At 45.0% G+C, this 27962-nt stretch overlaps 1 protein-coding gene across 1 annotated transcript in view; it reads left to right on the forward strand.

Annotated features, from left to right (window-relative positions):
- The window catches only part of SLCO3A1 (solute carrier organic anion transporter family member 3A1), a gene marked incomplete at its 5' end in the record, with an annotated part of 137139 nt that overhangs the window by 11864 nt on the left and 97313 nt on the right, over window positions 1-27962 (forward strand). Inside the window, one exon of the mRNA XM_083870982.1 lies at window positions 10715-11180. Within this exon, the coding sequence (XP_083727108.1) occupies window positions 10715-11180 (466 nt within the window). The remainder of the gene's footprint in view (window positions 1-10714; window positions 11181-27962) is intronic.

Below are 27962 nucleotides of genomic sequence, written 5' to 3' on the forward strand. Positions count from 1 at the left end.
ATGATGAACAGCAGAGGTTGAGAGGATTCCTCTGAACCAGTACTGGTGAGGTAGATTCTGTTGATGGTTGCATCTTGGCAGGAACAGAGGAACATTCCTGCCACATGTGGATAATGTTTTCAAGCCAAGTTCTTACTTTGCAGGTGGCTTTCCAGACCTGTCATGTCCAAACTGACTCCCTTTATCAGTCAAGACTAATATTTGTGCCCAGATAAATTTGGATTTATTCACATTTGGACAGTGTGACATGTGGCAGACTTGGGAGAGGACAGCTTAGCCCATGGGGTACCGCTTGTTGGCTGAGGAACAACTACTATTTATATTTTGTGGTGAAGGTGCAGACCAGGGCTCATTTCCTGGCTTTGTCATGGACATCTCCAGGCCTCCTTTGGGCTTTCTCTCTCAATCGGCAAATGTGCTGGTTGTGTTATTGTCAGGTTCCATGGTCTTCTTGTGGTGTAGGGCACTGAGCTGCTCCAGTGATGGTAACTGGGGTGAAGGATGTCCCCAGGCTTGAGCCCTGAACCAGGTCTCTAGCAGTTATCATAATAGGCTGAACTAAATTAATTAATGGGGTGGTAATTTTGTGCTGTCCTACCTGTGATGATGCAGCCCTGTTGTTGAATGTTAAGCCTGTTTCTTTCACACCTGCCTGAAATGTCAGGGCTGAAACATTTAGCCTTTTGCTGTTTGAGGCTTCACTGGAAAAGACTACTTGGGGCTGCTTTACTCTCTCTTTGGTAAGTGATGGATTTTAAAAGAGCCTGAGGGTGTTATTTTCAAGGATGTTTTCTGAGCCATCCTGTCATTGACAGAAGTGACTTACTCCAAGTGTCTCTTTGAAAATGGGAGTCTTGTTCCAAAGCCGCTAAAGTGCTTTTGAAAAATATCCTTCCCTGTTACTGACTGCAGTGGACTGTCTCAGTGGTGTCTAGCTTCCTTTAAAGCAGGGCAAAATTAGAGTCTAAATGTTATGTGCCTGGCTAATAAACTGTATTGTAATTAGTACCTTGGGGAGGCAGGAACCAGGGAGAAGCTGAGCGTAAAGAGAATTAACTTCACGTTGAAGCTGTCTGCAAAGGATGAGTGAAGAACTGGAAGGAGATGAAAATATGGGATCTGAAATGGCTGTGGAGGTTGAGAGAACACAGATTGGGAAAGTTCAAGGAGAGAAGAGAGCGTTCGTGTTGGCGGCAGTAACCATTAGTGGATTCTCTGGCTCTGTGTTGAATGCTGGATGCAAAACCATTCCCACTCTCTAGTGCTTGAATGATGGATTCTTCCCAGAATTTGGTATGTCCCTAGGAGCAGTGAATCTTCTATGAGAATCCCTCTCCTATTGTGCTTTTGCTCGTGTCAAACTCTGATAGATACATAGAAGAGGTGGGAACCTCTGTTCTCCTTGTGTGTGCTCATTAAAGTTTTTCAGGTTTTTGATTCTACAATAAATAGGTTTAAGATCACCTTCAAACCATGACTTGCCTGTTTACACCATGGCCCTCCTTGCTCACCTCCCAGCCTGCCCTCTCCCTTCAGTGAGAAGTTTGGCAGCATCCAGCACATGGCTCGTGTTTGTACCCTTGGCACTGCACAGAGACACCGTGAAAGGAGAAATGAGTCGTTTGTGAGCAGCTTTGTGGGAGGGTGTTATTTAGCAAATAAGTAGGATGACACGGACGGTGCTTGTGTGGGCTGCAGGGTGTGAGGTGGGGATAAGCAAGCAGCACACGGGGCTCTGGGGCAAGCTTGGGCTGTTGCTGGTTGGGTGCTGGAGAGACCTCAATTCCACGTGCAGAAGTTTTGCAGTAATTCAGTATTTCTTTTATGAGTTGTTACAAGGTGTTGTGGAATGGCAAGTACAGTGTGGCCATTTTGTTGTTTCCCTTTTAAATGGCTCCCTGTGTCCCACGGCCTACTAAATTAAAGCATTTGGTGCACTGGTTGATGAGAAAAGCCTCAAACTTCTCCCTAAGCCGAGTTCCCATTTGCTGCAGCCAGGCATCCTTTCTGCTGCACAGGGAGCAGAGCAGGAGAGATATCAGCAGAGCCAGAGCAGAAGACGAGAAAAGTAGTAGGACTTGTTCAGGAAAGCTCCTCTCCCCAGTATATAGCCTTTATATAATCACTGTTGTCCTCCAACCGTGAAAACCAAATTCAGCTTCTTTCAAAGCTTTTATTAATGCTGCCTCAGAGTGTCCTGCCTGTGTCACTCCTGCCCTGGTTCATGCCTGGCAGCTGGGAATGCTTCAGCAACCAGCTCCACAGGCCTTGCTTCTTCATCTGCACTGTGGCATAACTGGGGTGCAAGCCTTGGCCCCGAGTTCATCTCTTGATCATAAATGGAGATAACATGAAGCCCTTCACATGGCGAGTTTCCTCATCAGGCTTGCGTTACGGTTTCTGCGTGGTGAGTGCCCTGTTTATAGTAGAGAGCCTTCTCTGCAGGCGTGGAAGTGTCGTGTTAGGAAGTGTTTTATTAGATGAACAAGCAAACCTGAATTCAGTTGTGGAGGTGGAGAAGGGAGGGTGTTGCAGTGTGACAGCTTGGAATTGTGCCTTTCCAGTGGTAGTACATAGTCCATGTGATAGTTTATAGGAAGGGGGGTTTTTCCTGGTAAGAGTCTTCCAGCAACATGAATTTAATCTCCTCATCTCAGCTGGAACACCCAGCATGATGGTGCCCAGTTTGCAGAGTTTCAGACCCATGTATGAATTTTGCTGCCAGTTCTATACGTGGCCAGGAGTGCTATAGGATCCTACATTTAAATTATACACTTTGAATTCCTCTTCATCTGGCTTTGTACACCTACTTGCTGGCCATGGGAAAAAAAAAGAGATCCATCTCTGAATGTGTCAAAGATGTTCCAGCAGCTTTCTCCTGGCTGTTTATTTTGACAGGGAGATTGGCTGCCCCTGCTCATCAGCCCCTGCTGCTGTGCACTTATTCCACGTGGAATTCTTCATCCTCCAGGTCTGAAATGTGCCGGCAGCGCTGTTCTGTGCTACAGTTTTTAAAGCATGCAGAAATGCAGCTACAGGGTTGAGGTTTGTGCTTCTTTGCATGTTTATGATGTGTTATTTGGCCGCCAGCGAAAATGACATAACATTTAAAAATAAGTAGGGATTCAAATATCTACTGGCTTGGTTGTAAGTGTGCTACTCAAGGAAAGTTTGTGCTAAAAATGGATTCTGGCACTGGGTGTTTTTATGTAGATACATTGTCAGGGACTAAAATACCACCTGCTTTCACACAGTGAGGTCAGTATTGAACAGCAGACTTGGAGGCAGAAAGCTTGTGTGGACACAAGTGGTTGTGATTATAATATCACTGTAGGTTGGGGCTTTAAAAGGTTAAAAAACTAGATTTTGGCTGTGCATGCATCTGTTTCAGAGCAACAGAAAAAGCCTTTCACGTTCTGCTAAGGCAGTTCTGTGTGGCCTGGCTCTGTACCTGGGTCTGCTTTGAGCTGTTGGTGACTCAGGCTGACTTTCCATGATGAACTTGAGGGGGTAGCTGCAAATAACACCCCTGTGATCTTTTTGTTCACACTGCTGTAAATGGGGCACCGCGCCTTCCCTTCCTCGAGGGAGCTGGGAAAGGGGTCAGCCCTCTGTGTCCCATGCAGGGTCTGTAGGAAGCAAATAAGGAAGGTATTGACAGCCCTGCCTGCATTGCTGTTTGCTTCAGTGAATGCCTGGGCTAGAGGTTAGGTTTTTATGCAGCAAATTTGGTCACCAGAGTAGTGAAAAATGCACATTTACCTTTCAGCGGCACGTGGCCTTTTTCTGGTTTAAGCTATTTCGAAACAAACTGTGGCTTTGCACTGATGTATCAGCTTCTGACCAAACAGGATATCTTCTGTGGGTGCTGAGTACTCTTTGCTCTGTTTGCAGTGTGCAGCAGCCTGGGGCATCGCTGTGTTTGATGATGTTTGTGAAACCCTGCAGAAAGTGTCCAGGTACACTTGTTTTGTGCCTTGTGTGTTGGCCAAGGGCCAGTGGCACAGGATGCTGTGGCTGCTGAAATGTGGTGAGGAGATGCACAGTGGGCTACAAGATAGTTTTCTGCTTGATGGCAGAGAGAAGAAAGTTGCCAAAATTGTGTGCCTTGCCTCAGCTAGGAGTGTGATGTGCTGTTTCTCTTGCTGCATGGTGCAATACCCTCTCTTCTCAGGCCCTGAAAATCCTGACCTTGAACATATGCTGAATTTGTACTGTGTCAGTAACCTCAGAGCTGGTCACTAGAATATAAAATGCATTTTTCACACCAGTGAGGCACAGATCCAAGCTGCAAACTCCTCATGGCACCAGTACAGTAACTTGCAGATTTTTTGAGTGCTGGCCTAGAAACAGCACAGGCACATGCAGCAAGAGCCAAGCTAATAACACCCTACTTTCAGCAGGGGTTCAGCTGTGGCATCCATTATCCCTGTCATGTGAATGCAAATTTCTATGCAGAGATGATTTCTAGACCGTGAGCAGAGCCAGCCTGGGTGTGTTCATATCATCACCTTTTTTTGCTTTCCCTTATGTCTGTGTGCCCAAAGCCAGCACAGGTGTTGGCATCTGCGGTGAAAATGTATTTCAAGTTTTGGCTGACTTCACTAGACCAGGAAAGGTGCTCAAACAAGTGATCAGCAGTCTGAGACAGGAGGTCTTGATGCCCTTCTTACTTCAGTGGAGTGAGGAGCAGCAAGAAAAGCTGTTGCCTGGCTTTGGGCAGAGGGTATTAAGGTTGTTGCCCTCTTCCCAACCATCCGATGGGGAAGGAGTGGTCAAAATGCCAAGAAAGTGGCTGTCTTTTTAAAAGTTTGGCTCAACCACAAGTTATCCATCTCAGTGCTGGAATTGTGGAGCAGGAAGGTGTCAGAGCAAAGGATCAGCATCATTCCCTTGGGCTTGAAGCCTGAGTTTGGTGGCTGTGGGAAGGAGGGTGACCGAGCCCCTGGGGACCAGCTCTACAGAAGGAGAGCTGTTCAGAGTCTCCCAGCAATGGGATCACATTTGCCCCATCCTGCCCAGATGCTGGAAGAGAGGATGAGGTGACACCTGAAGAAGTGGGTGGAGGCATCTGGAAGGAGTGGCACTTCTGGCATGGTCCCTTTGGCTCCTCAAGAAACCTTGTGTTTCCCAGCTCTGTATTGGAGACTGTGGGAGATGGTTTGAGTTTGTTTTCCTTTGGGAACGTAGTTGCCAGGCAATTATTTTACACCCTGTAGCACTGCAGACATGTCTCTTCAAGTCCAATCTCTTACCACATAACTGAGAAAATGTATTTTACATTAAAAAGAAGCCTTTTGAAAAGGCCCTTCAGGCATAAAGTCAATGTGTTTTCTATATATAACCCAGTATTATTAATACAATGAACTTAACTGTACACTCTGTGGGTGAATATGACTTGATCATTGGAGATACGAACAATATGATATTCATTTTCAGTGTACTGTGTCTCTGACTCCATAATGGTGCTCCCAGCCTTCAGTTCATTTCTCAGTGATAAAGTGGGGCAATAGGGTGAAGCAGGTCTGTGGATTGTATTTTTGCTGAGCACTAATATAAAATAAACAGCCTATAGAGAAAACAAATTTACCTTGGTTCAGAAAGGCCAAGGTCTGTAGATTTGGGACAGACAGGAATGATGAATGTGAGCATGTATTATTGAAATAAGTCCAGAATGGCATGGCATAAGCTTCCGTGGATTTAGTTACAGAAGCTGCAGTACAAATTACTTTGGCTGGAAAATTTTAAGGTGGTGATTGATTTCTTCTTATTTTGATGTGGGTCATTTATCACTGTGTGTGTTATGTGAGGCATTTTCCTTTTTCAATCACTGAAGAGTGTTTTAGGGTGGTGTTAGGAGGCCCCTTTAGCCCAGGCCTGTTTGATGTCAGTCATCTGATCCAAATGTGTGTGTGCAGCCTGCCATGGCTCAGTAAGAGAAGGAGACAGGGCAAGCCTACTACAGGTTTTAATCACTCCCAGTTATTGTATGTTGCAGTGTGTTCACAGAAAGCCAGAAGTCTGGGTTACACGGTCTTTTCTAGATGCCCAGCCTGCTTTCTGCATGAGCAAGGGGTGCAGGTGCCCAAGCTGGTGTAGTTTTCAGTGGTCCAGTTGACTGACCTGGTATAGACCCAGTCTGGAGGAGCATGAACTTGTGGAGAAACAGCAGCCACACAGCTGAGCTGGGTAAGAGCTACATCGTAGTGGAGCTGCTGCCAAAAACCGAGTGGGAGATGTCTGGAGTAGGTGAAGTGGGAGTCATGGAAAAAGGCAGCAAATCTGGCATGACAGAAGGCCGAGTGCAGTGCTGCAGTTAAAATACTGGCTGGTCAGAGCCCCAGTGACCTGCTGAGGGACAGATGTGAGCACATAAGGGTGGCAGGTAGACATAGGGCCATAGGAAGCTGGAGTTTCAGTGCTGTTCCCATTTTCCTGGGTGCTGGTATGTGCCATGGTTAGAACACTGGCCTGCCTCTGTCCTTGTGCCTGCCCTGGACCTGTCTGGTCCTGTGGGTGGTTTCACACCAGTGACTTCTTGGGGTCAGACTGCATGATCTGCTCTGTCTTGTCTGCGTGAGTTTTACTGAGTGCTGTCTTTGCTTCCTGGTAAACGTTTTGATCTTGGGTTAGAAGCTTTTTTTAACTAAATACCCTCTTAGTCGAATCTTTCCATCCCTGACTAAACAGCTGTGTTAAGTTGACAGGAGTCAGGAAGTAGCAGCTTCACAGCTGTGGGCTCCTGGTGTTTCCCTGCTGTGTTTTAGCAGGAGGTTGTCCATCTGAAGCTGCTGTGCTGCTGCATCATCCCATGGCTCACCTCCCTGCCCTTAAACAGCATCTCTGTGGGCTGTGCTCTGGAGTGATCTACCTGGCATCAGCACACAGGGACTTCTTATAATCCTCACAGCCTTTTCACGTGACATCAGTATTTAACAGGGACCTGCGTGTCTTTTACAACATTTTATGTAACTCTGAAAAAACAGAGTTAGCGTCTGGGAGTGGTGATGGTTCATCTGCTGCAGAGCAGGATTGTGAAAGCAAATACGTGCAATACAGTGTTTTTATCCCACAGTTACAAGGGCACTGGGAACATCCCACACAGAAACTGCAAGTTTAGTCAGGTTAAACCTTGTATGCAGGAAGTCCCATAAAAGTGGAGCATGGAGGGTGGGTGAATGATTTTAGCCGTGGGCAGGGGTTTATTTTGCATAAATGCAGGTGACATTTCTGCTATGCTAATGCTGATTTTGTAGTTGGTCTTTGTAAGGTCACAGCCAATGTCATAGTTTGGGCTCTGCTGTCTGGGCTGCAGCCACTGTGGATAAAATGCAGTTGTGTTCTGTTGTTCTCTAGTTAAGAATCTGCATGTTGACAGTTTATTTCCCAGCCCTATTTTTATTTTGGGATTTTTTTTTTTTTTCTCCTCACTGTGACTGTCAGTTTTGCCAGACTCTGCTGATGCTGGTCTCAGCATTTTGTACTTGGATGCTATTTTCTTCTGGATGCTCACGGCTGGCATGATGGATTTGTTCTTTCACTATACCCTCTGCTCCTCATAACCCACTTAGCAAAGGCAGAGCTGGTAGCACTGGGTAGCAGTGCTACAGCCAGAAAGAGCAAACTGGGAAATACAGTATGATCTGGCCAGAGGAATAAGGAGAACTGCCAGCTTTTATCAAGAGAGTTGGAATTTACCCTGTGTAGTTGTGTTCCTCCTGCTTTTGTTTCAGTCTTTTCCCCAAAGTAAAGCAAGAAGCATTAGGGGATGATGAGACTCTTTCTCCCTACTGTGAGTTGGTTAGTTGAGTGGGTTACCTTTTGTAAAAAGGAAAAGAATGGCTGAAGTCCCACTGGAATAAGAGTGGAATGAGAATTGGGACTCTGGTTTTAGTGTTTTTCACCAATTTACTGTCACTGTGAATTGTACCTGGAAATGGTGTGGTGTTTTGTATCTGAAATCCAGCTGTCCAAAATCTGACCCTTTTGAGATCTGGCACCCACATGTGTTTAAACACCATCCTGCTTTCTAGCCGCTTGTATATATGTATGGTAAAAGCCTAAAATTTGGCAGCCAGGTCGAAATGTGGGAGACTTCCAAAGCTAGTTAATACCAGTTGGCCTTGGGAAATCACTTCTGTTGGCTTTCAATCTTCCAGCCTAAATTATTCCATCAGAAATTAATTTTGTTGACTGTACTTGTCTCATTAATAGTTGGCTCTCTACCTCAGTTTACACAGCTGTAATGAGTAATCATGAGTTTCCCATCTAGGTACAGCTCAGAAATGAGCACCACAGACATAATTTTGCATGTTCAGAGCTATATATTGATCTTGGAGAGATTCCCCAGTCTGTCAGATTGGTGTTCACAGGACCCCAGCACCAGCCCCATTAGACCACACCTTGCAATCAAACCATGAATGATAAATCCTTATCCATGGTGGAAGGTTTGGAACTATAGATGATCTTTAAGGTTCTTTCCAATCCAAACCACTCCATGGTTCTCTCTCCAGTGGGTGAGTTCTTGATGGACCTGTCAGTGGCTGTGGGATGTTGTCTGTAGGATAACAGACCGTGGCGTGCCTTGCTGTAAAAACACCAGCATAATGTTTTCTAGCAGTGTCTGTGCTTGCCTGCTCAGCTCCCACAGAGGGCTGGGAGCAGCAGTGTCCCTGTGGAACGTGAGCTCCAGCACTGCTCGAGGCTGCTGGAGCAGGGACAGGCTGTGCTGTGCCCTCGCTCAGAGGACACCGTTGTCCCTTGTGAGTCATGGAGCTGTTCATCCCAACAGGGACCTGCACCTGGCATTGCAGGCAATCTCCCCTGCCTCTGACACACACACCTGGCTTTGGCATGGGAGGAATTACTGCTCTTGCACTGTCTTTGTTCCTAGGATTTGATTTTTAGGTTTCCTTCTCCTTGCCTTCCCCAGCTCTTTAGCTGGGGAGGATTGCATTGATGGTAGTATAAAATGATAGTTGCCTGTATGAGAGGAAGGCTGGATTTTCAGAAAATATGAACAGAGTCCAGTTTTGGAGATCTGACTTGGACACTTATCACAGTCAGGTTTGGGAGCTTTTGCTCATGCAGAGCAGCAGAAGTGGGTTGTTTCCGTTTTCCATTTTATTGCCAGTGGGGCTGTCTTTGTCCAACTGTGCCCTGGTGTACCCTAGCAGAGGCAAACTGCCCCTGGAGAAGAACTGCTGTCAGAATACTTCAAAGTCGGTCAGGCTGGCTCCCGCTTCGTGAGGTTTTATCAGCAAAGATTTTCAGTGCCTCCAGTGGGAGGCTATTTTTATTCTATCCAGGGGCTACCTTCTGCTCTGAGGTCTTTATCACATTTTTTTTGGAATAGAGCAACCTGCCTCTTTTAGGACAACCTTAAATACCTTCATCTTTTGCAGTCTGAAAAACCAGATAGTTTTTTTATTCAAGGTAAAAGTTTTTGGCATTTCTGTGACACGTTCAAGATTTCTTTTGTTGCTTTTTTACTGTTGAAGAAGGACACTGCCAGAGACATGAGAATACCCTGTTTTCTCCCTTGAGTGGGGCTGACAGCAAGTGAAGTACTTAATGGTTCATCCTTCATGCTCTGATCAGTGCTGTGACTGTTGCAGAAAATCTACATTGTATTTCATTGCACCATGTAATCAAGATTGGAAGAGCTCTCAAGGGATGATCTTGTTCATCTTCCTGCCCCATGGCAAGATCAGTCATACCTGTGTCTTTTCTGACAGGTGCTGATCTGTGCTCTGTTGAAGACCTCTGCACCCTTTCCAGGCAGCATATTTCAGTGCCTCACAATCCCTACCAGTAAAATCTGTTTTTTCCCCACCTTGTATCTAACCTGAATCATCTCTGCTGCAGTTTAAACTTGTCACTTCTTGTCCCATCCATTTTAACTTCAAAGAATAGGTCATTCTTTTTTGCAGCAATGTTAAATATTTGAAGACTATTCATGTGCTTCTCTCTTCTTAGTGTTAAATAACCACAATTTGTTAAATCATCCCTTCTTCATGGTGGATTTAAATCTTCTATGTAAACCTTAATTGGCCTGTCTTCTCAAAAATACTCTGTGACGATCCCAGTCATTAACTAATCCACAAACAGTTTAAACCCTTTGATCAGCATTTTATTTATATACTTGAGTAAAAGCATTCAATGGCAGCTAAACTGCCTGTTTGTACATCACTGTCTCTCAGTGGCTTGATGGCCTTGTGCTGGTGTGCAGGCAAACAATCTGCAAGGTTTTCTGCTGCTCCCTAACTGCCTGTTCATTCCAAGGGAAAAAGGTTGGGTGCCTGGCAGGATGTGAAGCTCAGTGTGGTTTGTGCCTTGGTTCTGTGGGAGAGTGCACTGTGAAGGTTGTGCCTTCAAATAGAAAGGGAGCCCAAAGCCAGACTAACTACTCATGGAATCATGGGTGTCTGCAGGCATCCAAAATACACACTGATGGGCTCAGGAATTCGGAAGTGACATGTGCTCAGACAGGTGGTGGGCTGTGAAATGTCACTTGGTATTAGGGCCTTCTGCTGTGGCTGTATTTGGACAGTCAGGTCGTGCTTGGAGGTCAGCTACTGTACTGTGATTTGGATGTCCTTGATGGGTATGGTTTCAGCTGCAAGGAGAAGTCAAGGAGATTTACACTTTAGCAGTACGTATGGGGAGAATGGAGGGTGTGGAATGTAATTTTCTCTGGATTTCTCTGTTGCAGGTGAGTGTTTTAACCACCTTGGAGCGTCGGTTCAACCTGCAGAGCGCTGACGTGGGCGTCATTGCCAGCAGCTTCGAGATCGGCAACCTGGCCCTCATCCTCTTCGTCAGCTACTTCGGAGCTCGAGGACACAGGCCACGCTTGATAGGATGTGGAGGGATAGTCATGGCCTTGGGTGCCCTCCTTTCTGCCTTGCCTGAATTCCTGACCCACCAGTACGAGTATGAGTCGGGAGAAATCCGCTGGGGAGCCGAAGGGAGGGACGTGTGCGCTGTCAACGGGTCCACCAGCGATGAGAGACCAGACCCGGACCTTATCTGCAGGAATAGGACTGCCACCAACATGATGTACTTGCTGCTCATCGGGGCACAGGTCCTCCTGGGCATTGGTGCTACCCCTGTCCAGCCCCTGGGAGTTTCCTACATCGATGACCACGTGAGGAGGAAAGATTCCTCTCTGTACATAGGTAAGGCTCTCTGAACTTCTCCTCTCGGGAGGCTTTCCTTGTGGGCTGGCATCTGGCTCTTGTTCCCTGTTTGATCCCAGTGGAAGGGATGCCTCAAGGCCTTTTCTCCATGTGCTGCTGTGCTTGTGAAGGTGACTTGGCATGGGTCTCTCCATCAAGCAGCGGGAAAGCACAGTAGTAGTGTTCACTTATATTGTAGCAGTGGTAAAGGTTGGCAGCCATGAATGATGGGGTAGGTGCTCATTCCTACTTTTGTGTTTGCTCAGATTGCTTTAAATTCTTATATTGGTGGCTTACGGCTCAGTTTTAGCTGAAGAATTTTCAAGTGGTGTGTGTGATGGTGATCGATTTTTTTTATTTTGGGTTTTTTTCCCCTACATGATACCCTAGTCCTCTTCCTGTTCCAGGGCATGTATCTGAGTGATCACTGCAGTCTGAGACTGAGAAGGACACACATGTTGTCACTACCACTGTCATATTTTAGCAAGGAAGTGCCAGTTACAGAGTAGGTGCTGTGACCCAGGATGCTGTGGCAGACCCTTGATAATGTGATCTCTGCAACGGAATGGGATGTGGAAGCTGGTGGGATCTATTTTGAGATACACTGAGCTTGAAGTGGAACTCATGGTTCTGGTGATCATGTTGCAAAATTCTTTCAGATGGTTGAGCTGTGAAATTTGCCTTTGATTCCTCAGTGAAACATCTCAGTTATTGGGGTAAAGTACTTATGGGTTTCAGCAGTAGTTCCCCCTCCCACCAAGCAGGTTTAAAGAGGATGTTGTTGGTGGAGTTTTCTTTGAAAAAAATGTACCAGCTTGGCCCATTCCTTTTTCTGCAGGACTTGTAACTAGATAAGCTGCTCCAATGGAATAAATCAGTGGAGTGCACGCTGCCATTAATGAGATCCTTCTGCACTTGTTAGTATAATCCTGGTAACCAAAAGTGTGCCCCTGTCCCATCACCCCCACCTTGGTGTGACTTTCAGCTGAATGGGTGATCCTATTCCTGTTTGGGTTTTTTTTTTTTTTTTTCCCAAAGACCTTTTTATCAAGTTTCCAAGCTGAGTATGGCCATTGACAGCAAAGCTGAGCAGTCCTGCTGACTTTCTGAGTGCTGTTTAATGTCTTGGCATAGAGCAGAAGCCTGGTGGAAAGTCACTACACAGTGTGGTATTCATGGATATATTGCTGCTTCACTTAGAGCTTTGTCTGTGTATTCAAAACATGTCCCTGCTTTTCTGTAGCTGGCCATAAAATCATAATATTTCAGCATTGAGCTATGTCCTTGGGTCATTATTCATTTTCACTTGGTTCTGTAAGTGTTTGTGAGGGATCCACTGGTCAAAGAAAGATGATGTATAAAATACAAGATACTGTACAGCCCAAAGGTGAAAAATGAGACTGAATTCACTGGAAAAACTGTGCCAACACCATAAACGATGAGCTGGAATTAAGAGTGATTCTAAGATTATCTATTATAAATAACTATATAGAGGAGGAGCAACTTCTTTCAGTCTGTTCCGTGGGCATTTTTTAAGCAATGCTTCATGTCTTGAGAACAGGCTGGAGGAGGGTGCATGAGAGGAGGATTAGAAAGAGTGATTCTTCTTCTTCCTGAGCTACATTCATCTTGTATGCTAAAATAACGTGTTTAAAGTTGGCAGTTCAACTGTAGCTGAGAAAATATTTCCAGAAAATGATTTCTGCTTACTATATGCTGCTTTTCTTTTTTTTTTTTTTTTTCTGCAGAGATAAGGATGTTGTCTAACCATATTTGTTACTACATGTGAAGTTTACAAACAAACAAAGCAAAAAAAAACACACCAAAAAACCCCACCACAAAACTCCAAGCATTTTGGGGTTGTTTGCTTTCTGGCTTTAGTTATGGAAATCATAACCTGAATTTCTCCATCTGAATTGTGGATTACAGAGGAGTGCCTGTTGTGCACACTCAACCAGCAATGTAGTTTAATTTCTGCCCTGTCCCAGCCTATCCATCACAAGCAGGGTTTCAGATGTTGGATGATTAATTCATCTATCAACTTGCAATCGATTTAGGTAGTGAAAATAAAAGCTACCAGGAAAAAAAATCTATTCCATGAATGAATATAAATGGAGAAGAAACAAGTGGAAGTGTCATCTTATGTTGGTGGATACTTGAGAGGAGGTCAGATTGTTCGGTTTAAATGTTGGTTGAGAATTACTTGCTCAGATTTGTCTTTAACTGATTATTTTTGTTGATGTCATCAATGCAGTTTTCAGTGGCCTTAGAAGAAAGCTGGCTGAGCAGCTTACCCACTTCATTCTGGTCTGTTTCACAGAGGAAATAACTGCAGAGTGGATACTGTCATTGTGCTATATTTATATCAGTTTGCTTTCTCATAATAGCACACTCACTCAGTGGGAGCTGTGTGTGACCAGATGAAATGTTTTTGGGTATGTTCCCTTAGTTGAAATTAGGGGCAAATCTGGCTTAGATCATTCTCTCAGGATAGGAGCTAATTAATAAGTGATAATAGTCTGGCTGAACTTTCTAGAGTGACTGGCTGCCGCTGAGAAATGATCAGATTGACCAGTTTTTGCTATCCTTAGTGTATTGCTTATGTTCAGTCTGTCTGTGCTGCATTGGGCTGGACTGTAGCTCAGGGTTAGAAGCAGTCTCTCAAGCTGACAGCTAAGGACTAGTCATTGTTCACCTCTGCAATAAAAACCCTTCTGTTCCAAGGCAGTGAATTAGATGGAAATAACTGTGTGCAGCGAGAGGGTTTTTTTCTCCTTCTGAGTTGTATGAAATTTAAGTGTTGTAATAATATAATACCTATTATGGTCACTTTGCAGTGAAATAACAGTACAAGACAGCTTCTCTGGTTATATAAAAAAAAGTTTCCAAGCCCTGAGAACAATCTCTTTAACCTTCTTTTTTGTGTGTTAATACTTGTGTGTGCATAAGAATGCAGATGTGATACCATATGGAGTTTAAAGTGATGCTTTGGCTTTAATCATTAGTGGAACTAATAATATCTGTGGAGTGTAATATTTTTGTGGCTGTGAAGCCCATCAGATTTCTCCTGTGGCTTCTCTGCAGTGACAGGCACCCAGGAGGTTGTGGGCAGTGCACCTCTGCTGTGCATCCTTTGAAGTCAGAGGTCGCTCAGGCTTGTGCTCTGTCAAGGAGGTGGGATTTCTTAGAGTTTCTTAATTGGAGAGGCAGGGGTGAGATACTACAGGAATATTTCTCTGCATGGGCTGCTGACTTGCAGCTTCATGTTTCATGAACTAATGGCAAACTTTTTGTTTTTTTTTTGATGCCTGCAATGTGTTGCTACCAAACTCAAAATGATTCTGTTGCTGTAGTAACCAGGCCTAGGAAAATGGGCTGTGTTTTGGTAACCCAGGGCAAAATGAACCAAAGAGATGAGTGTGTGAAAGTACACACTGAAGTATGTTCCAAAGGGAACATATTGGTGCTGTAGCAGGGTTAGAAAGATCATGGCACCTTGCCAGCTCTGGTTAATCACAGAATCATAGAACAGTTTGGGTTGGAAAGGATCTCAGGGATCATCCTTGCTGTGGGTAGGGACATCTTTCACTCGAACAGGTTGCTGGTCAAGTGAAACCTAATGATGAGGAAGAAATTCTCCCATTTCAGCATCTGAGTACCTGCTTGACTCAAAGGTTGTAATGCTGGCAGTAGCAGCCAAAAGATGGGAAAAAAAATAAAGGAATTTTTGTAGCTGTTTGAAACTGGGGAAAATGTTCTGGTTTGGTGCTGGTTTGCTTCCTTCTCCCTGAGTCTGATCTTGTATTTAATATTGGAAGCCCCATCTAGAGGTTTCCAAGCAAGCAGATTAATTTTGCCTGCGTGCTTATTGGCATCTGGCATGAGTAACCCCTTTGAGAGGAGGAATTCATCATTCCTACAGACTGTGCGAGGCTTGCTACTGCTCCATCTTCACTAGTGTCAAAGGATTCCTTCAATTTGTGGCACTGTTTATTTTAAAGGAGTAAAAGTTGAAGACTACTTACTATACGGTTCTTTTCTCCACCCACTAATGACTCACTTGGCATTTCCTTTTTTAGTTCTTTCTCTGCTCAGTCTTGCTGAGTTCTCTTGAAATCAGTGAGGACTTTGTCATTAGGAGGGAGATCACAGGCATCATGGAGCTGGTACAAAGAGGGGGAAAAAGCCCTGATCTGACAGTGGGTTTATGGATTTTCTGCCTCTCAGATAAGAAGGAGCTTGCAAGTGTTTTCTGGTCACTGGAGTGCCCATGCTGCTCCGAGCAGTGCTTTGTGAGTTCCATTAGAGCCAGTGCAGTGATGTGGTTGGTTAATGTTTTTAGCAGTCCTGAGACACACCTTCTGGCCTTCCTGCTGCATTTAACATTTGCTGATAAAAGTTCTTGCATCTTTGTCTAGGACACAGTTACCTATAGAGCAGAATGAATAGCCTCTGGGAGCCAGTATTGGATCTGGGACAATTAAAGGCTGTATTAAACAGAGGAAGTTGCTATTATTCTGTCTCCTGTTGATGGAGGAAATTGATATTGATGTTGGAAGGAGCCCTGCCAGATTGTGAGGCTCATTCAGAAGGATGCTGTGCTGATCTTTAATGCATTTGAGAATTTCTCTTTGCCTTTGTTGAAGCTGCCTTTGTGTTTGGTATTGTGGGCACATAACCCCACATGTTCAGGACCAATGACTTAGAGCTCCTGGCTGAATTGCAGTAACATGAAAAATGGCTTAAAGAGACAAATCTTAAGTCAAGGAGTATGTGCTGAGGAGTGATGAGTGCTCCTGAGTTATTGGTGTGCAAGGGTGTATCTGAGCACAGCATCCTCTGGGGCACAGAGCTGTCCTTGGTCTGTTTCATGACAGGGCAGAGGAATGGAAAAATGGATAACCCATCTCAGCTGGATTTGTCTGTTTAGCTGCTTTCTTCTGTCTTATCTCTTTGGCCTTTTCTGTGTGTATTTTGGTTTTATCATCTGGTTGTTCCAGCTCTTACCCTTGGTGTAAGAGGAGAGCTCAACAGAATGGAGTGTTCTTAACCACATCTGCCCTAACTAGTCCTGTAAGAGGGACAGGACCCTGCCCTGCAGCTGCTGGCTTTGTATTAGTATGGGGTTATTTTGCATCAAATGTGTAGAAGCACTTTTTATTTTATAATGACAGAGAGAAAGCTCACTCTAGCTTCTGGTGCCTTCTCTCTTGCTTTAAGCACCAGCTCAAGATTTGCTGCAGAGGAAGACAAATATGCCCTAATTGGAATCTTGCTTTCTCCAGGGATAAATTTGTCCATTTGAAAAATCATTTATGGTAGCTTACGTCAGTCACAATGATAGCAGCCATTGTGCTTTGGAGAAACAGAAACATTTTCTCAATTGACAAGAATTAAATCTGAGAGTTAGTATCTGTGCTGGTGAGTTAATGGCAAGTTATCAGCATAAGCTGCTGAAACAAGAGTTTAAGTCAACATTTTGAATGTTCGAGGTTTGCTGGTTTTGTCTCTACCTGATGAAGAGTCTCTTACATGGAGGATGAATGTATTTTGATCAGTCTTATCCTTTTCAAAACCCTCAAATTTCTTGACCTGTATGTCTGAACCTATATTTCTAAACCACAGGAAGTAGAGTAATTGTGTGTTTATAGCATACAGGTCATATCTCATTAGCCTTGTGAGGCCATCTGTTGATGTGTATCGATTGGGAGGCCTTTAGGACCCACCTGAGAGGTCTGTACAGCTCTGCCCATCCTGGCTAAGCAGCCAGGATCCTTTCACTCCTCACAGCATTTCCCACATGGCCACTCTCCTTCCTTTTGTGCTCATTTGTGGTCTACAAGCAACACGGGTACTTTATTCACATTAGCCCTTCTTGCTGGAACATGCTTCTCTGAGCTCACCACCTGAGGCTCTGCCAGCCTTGTGCACTCCTTACCCTTCTTCCTTTTAAAGCCTGTTTCATGAGGTCCTTTGCAGTGGATTGTAGCTGCCTCCTCTCTGTTGTATTTACTCTGTGCCCACTCCATTACCCATCAGCTGCCTGGTGAGTTTGTCCACCCCCACGTGGGCACAGAAGCGAGAACTGCTTTTCTCCTCGCTGGCTGAGGCAGTTTTATAGGTGTGTAATATTTTTAGCCTGAAGACGGAATTCTGTAATGCTTTTGTTCAGTGAATGCATCCTCCTACGGGTGATTTGGAGAGCCTTTCCTTCCTGTCACAGTCTCCCATGGGCTGAGAAAGGCACACTAATAGTGCTGAGCTCCGAGGAGTGCTGCTGCCAGCGCGAGGGCTGTGATGCCTGTTCATTACTGAAAGGTGTCTTTGCATCACATTCTCTGGGCTGTCTTCCCCGTGGACTGGCTGTGATGAGATTAAATTACATGGCTTCGTGTGGATATCCTGGTATTAACCCACTGATCCATCGATAACCTGCAGCCTTTTATAATTGTGCCCCTTTGGGGGAGAGATGGGTTGTTCTCATTTGCTGTGTGTCAGCAGCGCTGGCTCCGTTACATATGTCCCCTTTTACAGTGCTAGTGGTGATACCCTGGAAAATTAAATGGAAACAAACAAGTATGCAGGGTGTATTAGAGCAGTAACAATAATCAATTAATGGGAGTAACCTTTCCCACTCCAGGCAGGAAGGCTGTTGCGAAAAGCAGTAGCTGAATGGATGTATTTATTCAATTAAATAAATATATGCACAAAGTCGTAACTGCTGTGGGCTCCTTTATTTTACAGCAATTGTTTCAGTTACCTTAACCTTCTGCTAATAGCTTCTCTTTTGCTGTTGTTATGAGCTGAGTAAATAAAGCCCGGGCCCAACCAAATGACTTTGTGTGAAAGCATATTGGGGGTGGGAGCTGTTTCCATGTTACTCTGTGCTCTCTGTGTACTCTGCAGCTGATTTTTGCCTTAATTGGGATTTGCTGACTTTGATGTCTTGGAAAAATCACTCCATTTGTTGAGTGTGTTGGGTTTTTTCTGTAGTATATTTTAAACAGACATCAGCTGGGAGAGCCTAGTGAGTTACATCATTCCTGGGGCAGCCTCTCTCGTGCACTGCCCTTGTCATTTAAATGGCACATATGCAGAGTCCTAGGTTCATAAAATTAATTAAATAGATTGGAAGGTGGTGAGTTGCCCATGTCAAAAGCTGAAGGCTGTATTGTGCCTCCTTGAAGGCATAAGCAGGAGTGGTGTGTGCCAGTCCTGGCCCTTCCCCTGGGAACTTGGTCGAGGGTCCCCAACTTGTTCCACATAAGGAGTGTCCAGATGTTTTGGTTGCAGTTTACAGGCTGCCACTGAGGACAGCTGGGGCTCTGTTTCCTATGGTGGGACAAGGAACAGAATTTTCCCTTTGCCAGCACAGCTCAGGGCACTGGCTGGGTGTTACTGGCTTATCTGCAGGACAAGTTGCTTGTATGAGTGCATAGGAGAATGCAGAGCTCTTTCACACAAGTTCCTGCTTTCCTTCTATCACAACTGCCTCTCCTGTGCCTGGGTGAGGTGCTCAACCAAGTTTTCTTGCACTTTGGAGAAGTTGCTGCAGGTCTGAGCTGGGTTCTGGGCAAGCTGACACTTACACCCTTTGGGTGCCAAATAACTGCTATTTGACTAACCTCCTAAAAGTGTTTGCTTTTACAAAGTCCCAAGCAGTGCCATGGCACAAATGTGCAGCTCTGTTGACCCACAAGGCCTGGCAGCCCTCAGCTGCCAAAGACTGTTAAAGTGTGGTTTTATCCTGGCTGTGCTGGGCATTGGTGACTCTGAAGGGCACTCCACCACCTCTCTGTCAATGTTGCAGGTGCCACTGTTTCATGGCCCTCCTCATAATGCATTTCTTCTAGTTGGAAATGACCCTGTAGTAGTGTAAAACCTTTATTCCTTGTCCTATTGTGACAGGCCCTGTGAGGTGACTTGGGGCAGAGGTGCTGTGGGGACATCAGTGCAGCCCCAATAACTAAAAGTATCTGATTACCTCTCATGCACCAGCCTGGAGGAAAAACCATGGCCACAAGTGGTGGGTACCTTGTAAAACAAAAATAAAACTCCTCGGCATCCTTTGTGGTCATCTTAGCAGCCAGTGGAGTAGAAGCTCTTCCTTGGTTTGGTGAATGTTGAAAGTTTATAACTTTATGGATTTGTTTCACATAAATTATAAGTTTGCATAAATCTGGGGTTATTAAGCTACACACTTTCTCCTTGGCTTTGGCCACTATCTGGTTTTGCTTTCTCATAATTTGGTGGTTTGGTTCAAAGTTGGTGGCTGCTCCCAAAATTGCTTCTTTGAACTTTGCTCTTTTGAAAGGACTCAGTATTTTATCAGATTTCTTTTTGCCAGGCTGTGGCCATTCCATTGACTGTGCTGCTAATGAGGTATTTGGCTTTTCCTAAGAGGGAGGCCTGCTCCCACTAAGCCCCCTTTTGATTTCAATAATAGGGATTTTGTACGGAGGAGACTATCCAAATTTGGCCCTTTATTAACCAGTTAAAATGTGAGATTTAGTTCCTTGGCTAGAAGTTAACAACATGTGACTTTGCTCTTTGACTTAATACCTCAGAGCTCTTGAGTGCAGCCAGACAAAGCTGTGTCTGTGGCAAGGAGCAGGATCTGGCTGAATGCAGCAGATTAAAGCAATAGTGAACATTCAAGTGTTCAAACTGGTAGAAGAGCAAGATGCTCTGTGCACCAGTTCTTGCCTCTCTGTGTCCCTCTGCTTTCCTCATCTTTTCCCTGTGGTATTCTGTACATTCCTGCCCTCAGTGTTAGGCAAACCAGTCCCACTGTAACTGTACAAGACAGTGATACTCTTTGTTGGAATTTGAAAGAAATAATATTACGGGGGAGAAAAAGACAACTGAGACAACTTTGCTGAGTTTGTAATTGCTGCAGAGACCAATTACCCATGTGATGAAAAACCACCTCTATCTTGTTAGCCATCAGCTACAACATATGGATGTCCTAATTCAGTCAGACTGATCATCAAAAGAGTAAGACTTGTTACAGGGAGCTTTTCTCAGCAGACAGTTATAAACTGTGTGCTGGGGTTAGATTCTAGAGGGGTAGTGGCATGCAAGAAGTGAACTACAAAGTCCACTGGCCATGCCTCTGAGGTGTCTTGAGAACTGATTAATGCTTTACTGGCCTGAGCTGTCAGTTCCCTCTGTGCTTTCTGTTCATTCTGGGCACTTGTTGGTTTTGTGGTGTAGAGATGTGTGTGTGTTTTCAGTATTTTATGTAAAAACTCTCACTCCTGGAATGCAAGCCTACAGATGTTTTACTGCACTTGTGTTTTATTTCCTGCACATCTTCATGTCCTCTGTAAATGTGCTGCTGTGGTACTGGTGGGAGACAAGCACACACTGTGTTGTAAACCACAGGAAGCAGCATTGCAGGAAACAAAATTATTTGCAGTGGTTCTTGGTAAGAGTTCTGTTAAGAGTTTCCCACAAGTGCCAGAGGGTAAGAGGTTTGTAGGGAGAGATAACATGTATTTAATGCACACATGTTCATGCTTGGTGGATCTTGTTCTGACCAGTGTGACTAATCATACTCAAGAACATTTACATTTTATTTCCCGGTTGTTGCCTGATCTGGTAAAAAAACATCTTGTCCCTTTAAGCCTTGTTTCACTTCATATGTTGGTGAGACTTCCCTATCAAATGGAAGCAGTCTTTTCTGTAATTGTATACCCCGCCTCATTAGGAGTGTAGAGTCCTGGAGGTACTTGATTTATAAGTAGGAGCAAAACTTAAATTAAGCTTAGGTTAAGCAAATACTCCTACTCAGCAATGTCTCAAGGGTTATAAAACAAGTTAGTAAGTGGGTGAGAATAGACCCCAGGAATTCTGACTCCAGTGCTCTGCAATTGCTCTGAGAACTAAAGCATTTCACTACATTCCTGCAAAGCAATGTATCTTCCATGGGTGCAAACATTCCTTTATTTTTAGTGTCAGAGGGGTTACAGATCCTGTCTTTCTGTCTGCTAGCACTAGCCTGCTCCACCTCTGCAAACTATGTTTAACTTGCCTCCAAGAGCTGGATGATTAAATTGAGACCAATATTGGCTTTGCATAGTGGAGAGAGACTATTTACAAGAGCATGTAGTGACAGGACAAGGGTGAATGTCTTCAAACTGAGAGCAGGTTTAGATTAGATCTTAGGGGAAAAAACTTGACTGTGAGGGTGGTGGGGCACAGGTTGCACAGAGAGCTGGTGGATGCCCAGTCCCTGGAAGTCTTCAGGGCCAGGCTGGATGGGACTCTGAGCAACCTGGTCTAGTGGAAAGTGTTCCTTCCTGTGCTAGGAGTGTTGGGATTTAAGGTCCCTTCCAGCACAAAACATCCTGTGATAGTGGTTGGTGACCTGCAAGAAGCATTTTGAGGACAGTCAGACACCTCACTCTTCTGTAACTCATTCCCAGGAGCCAGCAGCTCAGGAATGCACATCCCAGACTCGTCCAGCCACCTTTGAAGCTCACTTACAGCCTGCACAACAAAAATGGCAACAACAAATTCCACAGTTCCCTGTGGCTTTTCTCACCTCTGAATTAGGTTGTGCATTTTTCTTCCCAAGATTGTTGCCTTCTTGATTGGATGTTCAGGATTTTGGCTCTAAGGCTGTGAAACTGGCAAAATGGGCACAAAACTTCTCTTGGAGTAAAGATATCTTAGAAGTGGCATCTGCCTATCAAAAATCTGCTGAATTAGTAGTTGTGCCATCACCATGGTCTTGCAACATCCCACCACAGATAGGAGTGCACATGAAATTCCTTGGGCTGGTGAGAAAGTGCTCTGGGGCAGGGAAGATAAGGCACACGCTGGCACAGCTGGCAAAAATCACTAGGTGAATGATTGCAATGCCGTTAGGTGAAAAATGCAGTCCTAAATGGGTTTTGCTGATGCATAAAAGACCTGTTGAAGTGAAAATTTCAGATAAACAAGAGAAGTGAAAATGCAGCTGTGCTGCTCTCCAGCAGTACTGTATAAAATGCTCCCATGTGTGGCTCCCTGGGTTCATCTCACATTCTGCACCCTCCCAAAACTGTGGTAATGTGGAGATGAGAGCAGCTGAGTGAAGCTTTCTGAATAAATTAGTCTCACTGTCCTGTGGTATTCCAAGTCTGAGTAAACAGATGAGACTTACTCTGTGCCTTAAAATCAGCAAATTTGAGTTTTATTAGCCCTGGAGGGGCAGTAAATTCTAGAGCTGAGCCAGAGGAGCAGAGGAAGGAGTAGGCAAGTAAGGAGCTGGAGGGCTGGCTAAGGATATGCTCGAGAAAGTCCTTGCTGCTTACTGCAGCCCAGGAAGGCAATTGGAAATTGAATCTACAGTGCACTGGGGAGCTATTGGAGGTGGCTTAGGATGGGGTAAGGATTTGGGAAATCTGCTTGAGCGGCTGCATTCGGCAGAGGGAAGAATAAGGATGGTGGTGAAAGAGCAGTGGAGTGTTGATGTGAGCAGCAGCATGTTAAAGCTGGGGGGAATGGGGTGTTGGGGCAGGTATTGAAGCAACCAGTGTGAAGACAGAAGCTCAGCCAATACAGGAGAAACACAGTATGGGCCATCCCTATTGAGTTTGGATCCTCACATCCAAAGACTCCATTTTTTTGGGTTAAAATTCAGGCTCTTAAAATAATCGACACCTGCCTGGGAGAGTCAGGTGTGTGAGTGGACTCTGTGCTGAGTGTTCCCTTCTGGAGCACAACTTTTGCACCATTCCCCGGGGTATTGGTGTGTGCCTCCTCCCAGACCTCAGCACGCTCACGGTTCTCTGGCACAGCCAGCTCGTTTTGTGAATAAACAGCGTGTTTTGGTGCTGAGTGTGGGTGGTGTCAGGAGAGGAAGCCAGTGTGCCAGGAGCCTTGTTCCCAGAGAGAGATCCAGTGTTTGCTGAAATGCTGATTGCTGCCTCCAGCCCATCATTATTTGTCTTCTGCCCGCAGCACACCGATCAAAGGTGCTGATAGTGTTTTGGCTGGGTAAAAGGGTTGTAAGAGGAAAAAGAGATGCTCTTGAATTTGAGGAGTACTACTGGGTGCTGCTTTACTTTTTTTTTTTTTTTTTTTTTTTTTTTTTTTTTTTTTTTTGGAGGAATTTTTGAGGCTGAAGGTTGCAAAGGAAGGAAATGCTTTTGGGTTTTTTGGTTTTGTTTTTTTAATGCCCCATATGGCCGTTTTATTAACTGGAAAACCTCCAGCTGAGAATTGGATGATGTTACAGAGCTACAGAGCAAAACTCATTCCCAGCCGTGTGGCAGGGAGTGCTTGTGCCTTTGAATGTGTGCCATGCCTCTCCCAGCTAGGGTTAGGGTGAAAAATAAAAGCTGCATTTGCCCTGTTTTGCTGACCCAAGGAAAACATTGTTGTTTTTCGTGCTGGGGATGTTGAGCTTTTCAAACTAAATGCTAACCTTGAACAAGTGAGTTGTCAGCAGATCATCAAAGAGCCTTTTGGTTTGAGGTTGTTGGAGTGACAGGTACAGCAAACCCCTAAGTTTAGGAGTTTTATGATTGCAGTGAGTTTATCCACCACAAAATTAGTAATAGAATAGGTACATTTTGACATTATTCCCTACTTGTATGAATGTGTTTTCCTACTATGATATGAAAGGAACATTGCAAACCAGACTTGTGTAACAGTGATCTGCACTTTGTTATTCAGGCACTTCCCAAGGATTGACTCTTTGATTCCTGCCTGAGCAGCATTTCTTTGCATTGTCTACGGATTTGTCTTGTCTCCCCTGCTGAGACAGAGAAATTACTTGCTGTCTGTAGAATCTCAGTTGGCAAATGAGACTGAGGATTTAGAAATAACTTGTAGACATGTTTATCATCTTATGTGAGTGTGTATGTTAAAGTTACTACTCAGTTTTCTGTCCAGGAGACTTGGAAACAGAGCATTTCTCCAGACCTGTTATTTTCTGTTGTGCAAAGTGGGGAAAAGGAGGGTTGGAACCTCAGCCTTTGTTCTCAGAGTATCTTGATTTTTCCACAATATCTTGCACACTCTCTGTCTCAGAGGGATGCTGGAGAGAAGAATGGAATTTGTTTAAGTAGATCTCTTTACATTTAAGGATTTGCTTCCCTGTCAGCTGTGAGTGTAGAAATGGATTTTGATGTTTGGAAGCAGACATTTCCCACTTCACATCCCAGGAGCTGTGCCTCTGGTTCTGCTCCTCACAGCCCTCGGAGGTGTATCCAGCACAGCAGAGTCCACACTCTCACTGTCTCGAGTTAAAGTTCAGCAGATGATTCATTGTTTTTGCTGCCAGCTTCCCTCTGGAGTTGTGCTAGGTAGCACAGAATTGCTGCCTGCCTGCCAAAGGTGATTTTCAGGGCTGAATGGGCTGGAGAAGGTTCCTCAGTGTGTAGACAGAGCTCCCCATGTCTGTGAGCAGTGACTTGGGGCTTTTGCTTCTTTTCCCTGGAGATGCCTCTGCATGGGAGACAGCCTGCAGACAGAGCAAATAAATAACTGGGCTCTGGTTACAGCAGGTGGATAGTATATCAGCAGGGTCCTCACAGCACTGTCCAGGGTCTGCTGCCAGCTGGGCCAGAAGCTGAGATAACCTTTTCCTGCAGGAGCAGAGTCAGGGCTGTGTCACACCACATGCCACCATCAGTGCCTCTGGGGACAGTGAGTGTGCTTGGTGGCATCACTGGGGCCAGGCAGGTGTGCTGCTGCCATGGGGAACTGGCACAGAGCAGGCACAGTCTCAGTTCTGCAGGGTCTGCACTTTCTGCTCCTTGTCTAACCTGTGGCACTGGGAGAGAAGCAGGAGGTCCAGTATTGACCACTGAGGCTTGTTGCCTCCAGTTATGGGCATCTTAGTCACAACCTGAGTGTTCAGGTGTTCACCAAGTGGCTTCAGTTGCCTGAAGGTTCTGTCCTGGTCACAAACACGATGAGGCTGTCTGTGTGTTGTAGCTCCACTGATGCCCCAGACTGTGTTGTTGCACAGGAATCAATATCCCTTTTTCAGCCAGTTGTGTTCATAACCACTGTGTTACAGCTGAAAGAGAGGGGAGATTTGGAAGTGACACTTCAGCTGTTGTTTAACAGACTCCTCTGTGCAGCAGGAGGATGAACCACCTCCTGTACAGAGATTTCCCTCTCTGGGACAGGGAGTTCAAATCTAACCTCGAGTCACTGCAGGGGAAGGTCCATGTAGCTGAGTCTTCCTCCCTGTCAGGTGCATAGGAAACAGCTGCATGTCAGGGTTTGGCACCAGCTTTGTTTATGGTGTCTCCTTCTGCTCTTCCTTAACGAGGCTTTTGGGTTTAATTACAGTTACTGCCTAACTCGAAGTCCCCAGTGCCCTTAAGCTCACAGTAGTCGAGGGAGAGACTGGCTGCTCTGGAGCTGAGCTTGGGGGCTTGGGGCTCATCTCTAGAGATGCTGCTCTCCAGGAACTGCTCCTGCATCTAGGGATGCCATTGTCTACCCAAGTCTTTGATTTCAAATAGAGGTGGTTAGATTATACTCCTTACACACACACTTCAAACACAGATTGTGCAGGATTACCGCTGGATAACAGCCAAATCCCAGGCAGTAGAGACTGTTTAATCACACTCCTCTGTCTCTACTGGATTAACATAATTAATGTAAGCCCTTTTGGATGGGCGACCTGTTATTTGTCTGGTGCAGCTCTTCATTTGTGCAATGCTGTGCATATACCCAGGATGCTCTAGAAATGGTGATGAAGGTCTAATTCCACTTGGCTACAACTGTTAACCAAGTAAATCTCTATTGACAGACAACGAGTTTATTAAGCCTTCAGGGGAAGTTGTAGACTACTTAAAAAAAAAATCAGAATGCCAAAGTTATGTTGCAATGATAATTTTGCAAGTTTCTTCAAGAGAAATTAAAATGCTCTTTTTTATTTTTAGTGTAATTTCTCTAGGGAGCAGAAAAAATAATTAATAAGCCAAAGGTTCGTCAGTGCCTTCTGGTCCTGACCAGTTTCAAGGGTGACACAGAGCTGAATGATGTGCAGTGGAGGTAATAGTGGTAATAGGTAATATCCTTGCACATCCAGCCTGAGCACATGGAGCAGGAGCTGTGCCTTTATCTTCTGCCTTCTGTGGTATCCAGAATCATGGCAAGAAGGCTAAAAGTGTTTCTCAAACATATGACATCCATCCCATAGGCCCAAAATCCTGTTGGCTGAATTCGTCCCTCCTGTTTATGTGCACTTCTTATGGAGCTGGGCATGATCTAAACCTTAACAGGATACACTGGCTCCCTTTTATTTCCATCATTTCAGGGTTTTCTAGAAGCAAACTGGAGGGAGTTTATTTAAGAAGGGAAGAAAACCCAATAAAACAGGCCTTGCAAAAAATGAATCAAACTAGTCAAATATTTAACTTGAATATTAATTTCTGAATAGAGGAATGCCTTTAGTAGGCTTTTTGTGTGGCAGAAGTAATTGCAACATTCTGGGTTAGGTTTTTTTTTTAACTGAAAGTCAACTTCTGCTTTCATTATTCCAAGTTTTAACTGTAACCTTTTATATTCAGAAAAATCACAGATGAAATAATTTCATAAGGAGGAAAATCAAGTCTCATCAGTTCTGGTGGATTGTTCTCTAGATCTTGGCTGTACCCATCTGTGCAGAAGGCAGAGGCTTTGAAAAACAAACACTTGTGCCCAAGCTCGAAAATTAGTATGAAAGTGACATTTAATATTTGGCCATGAGCTACAAAGGCTGTTTTTTTTCAGTGAGGTTAAAAGGAAGCTGGTTTGGGCAGCTCTGGCCCCGGCGTGCCCAGGTCCTGCAGCCGCTGCGGGCAGCGCTCTGGCCGGCCGTGGGAACTGGCAGCATTCCTGCTGGGAGCTCTGCAGTGGGCACTGTGTCCTGGGCTGCCCTTCTCCTGTCCTGCTCCTTCCACGTGCCCTTCCCCAAGCAAGGAGCCCTTTCCAGGGAGTGCAGACATGAGCTGATCACTTCACAGGCGATCCGTGGTTGTGTAGTGCCTCTGATTTGTATTCAGCGCTAGTGGGATGCACTCATCACCCAGTCTGTGCTCACAAGCCTTATTGTAACTAATGGAGAGGCATTTTCCTATCATTTTTCTCCCACATAGTGTAAGGAATTTGGGATCCTGTGCAAGTCCCAAATGCTCTGTGAGGGAGCACAGAGTGGGGGAGCAGACAGCAGGAGCATCAGTATACCTGGGCCAAAACCTGAGTCTTTCAAGGAGAAAGACTCAGGAGCATCATTTGCAACAGAACGAATATCTTGGCATGTCACGTTTTACACAGCAGAAATGCTTCTGACTTTCCAGCCCTTGGTATCTGTAACTCGCTTGAAAGAATTGCTGACGTCTGCCCAAATGCCAATATCTTCTCAGCCGTATGAACCTTAATATCACAGCTTAAGCTTTAGTCTTGGAGCTGTGCAGCACAGCTAAAATCAAACTGTGTTCCCAGCACTGAGGGAGATCCTGACTTTTAACCCACTGGCTTTTTATTTATCTTCCTTCTGTGCTTGCTGTTGAATTGCAAAGTCAGTTTAATTCCAGGGTTTCTAAATGGCATATGATTTCTACACCGTGATGGCAAATCTCCTTTGGGCTGTTTATACCATCTGGTGCTGGTAGCCTAAACAGGGGCAGGTCAGCACAGCTCGATGCAGGGCACTGGTGTTGTATTTCCTTGTACCCTTTCTTCATTCATAGTGAAACGAGCAGGTCACAGCAGTGCTTAATCTCCACCTTCCTCTTAATCTTTACATTGCTTTGGCTCAGTCTTCTCTCCTTTGCAGCTCCCTCC

Source organism: Zosterops lateralis (genome assembly GCF_965231275.1).
Source record: "Zosterops lateralis genome assembly, chromosome: 13".
NCBI lineage: Eukaryota > Metazoa > Chordata > Aves > Passeriformes > Zosteropidae > Zosterops > Zosterops lateralis.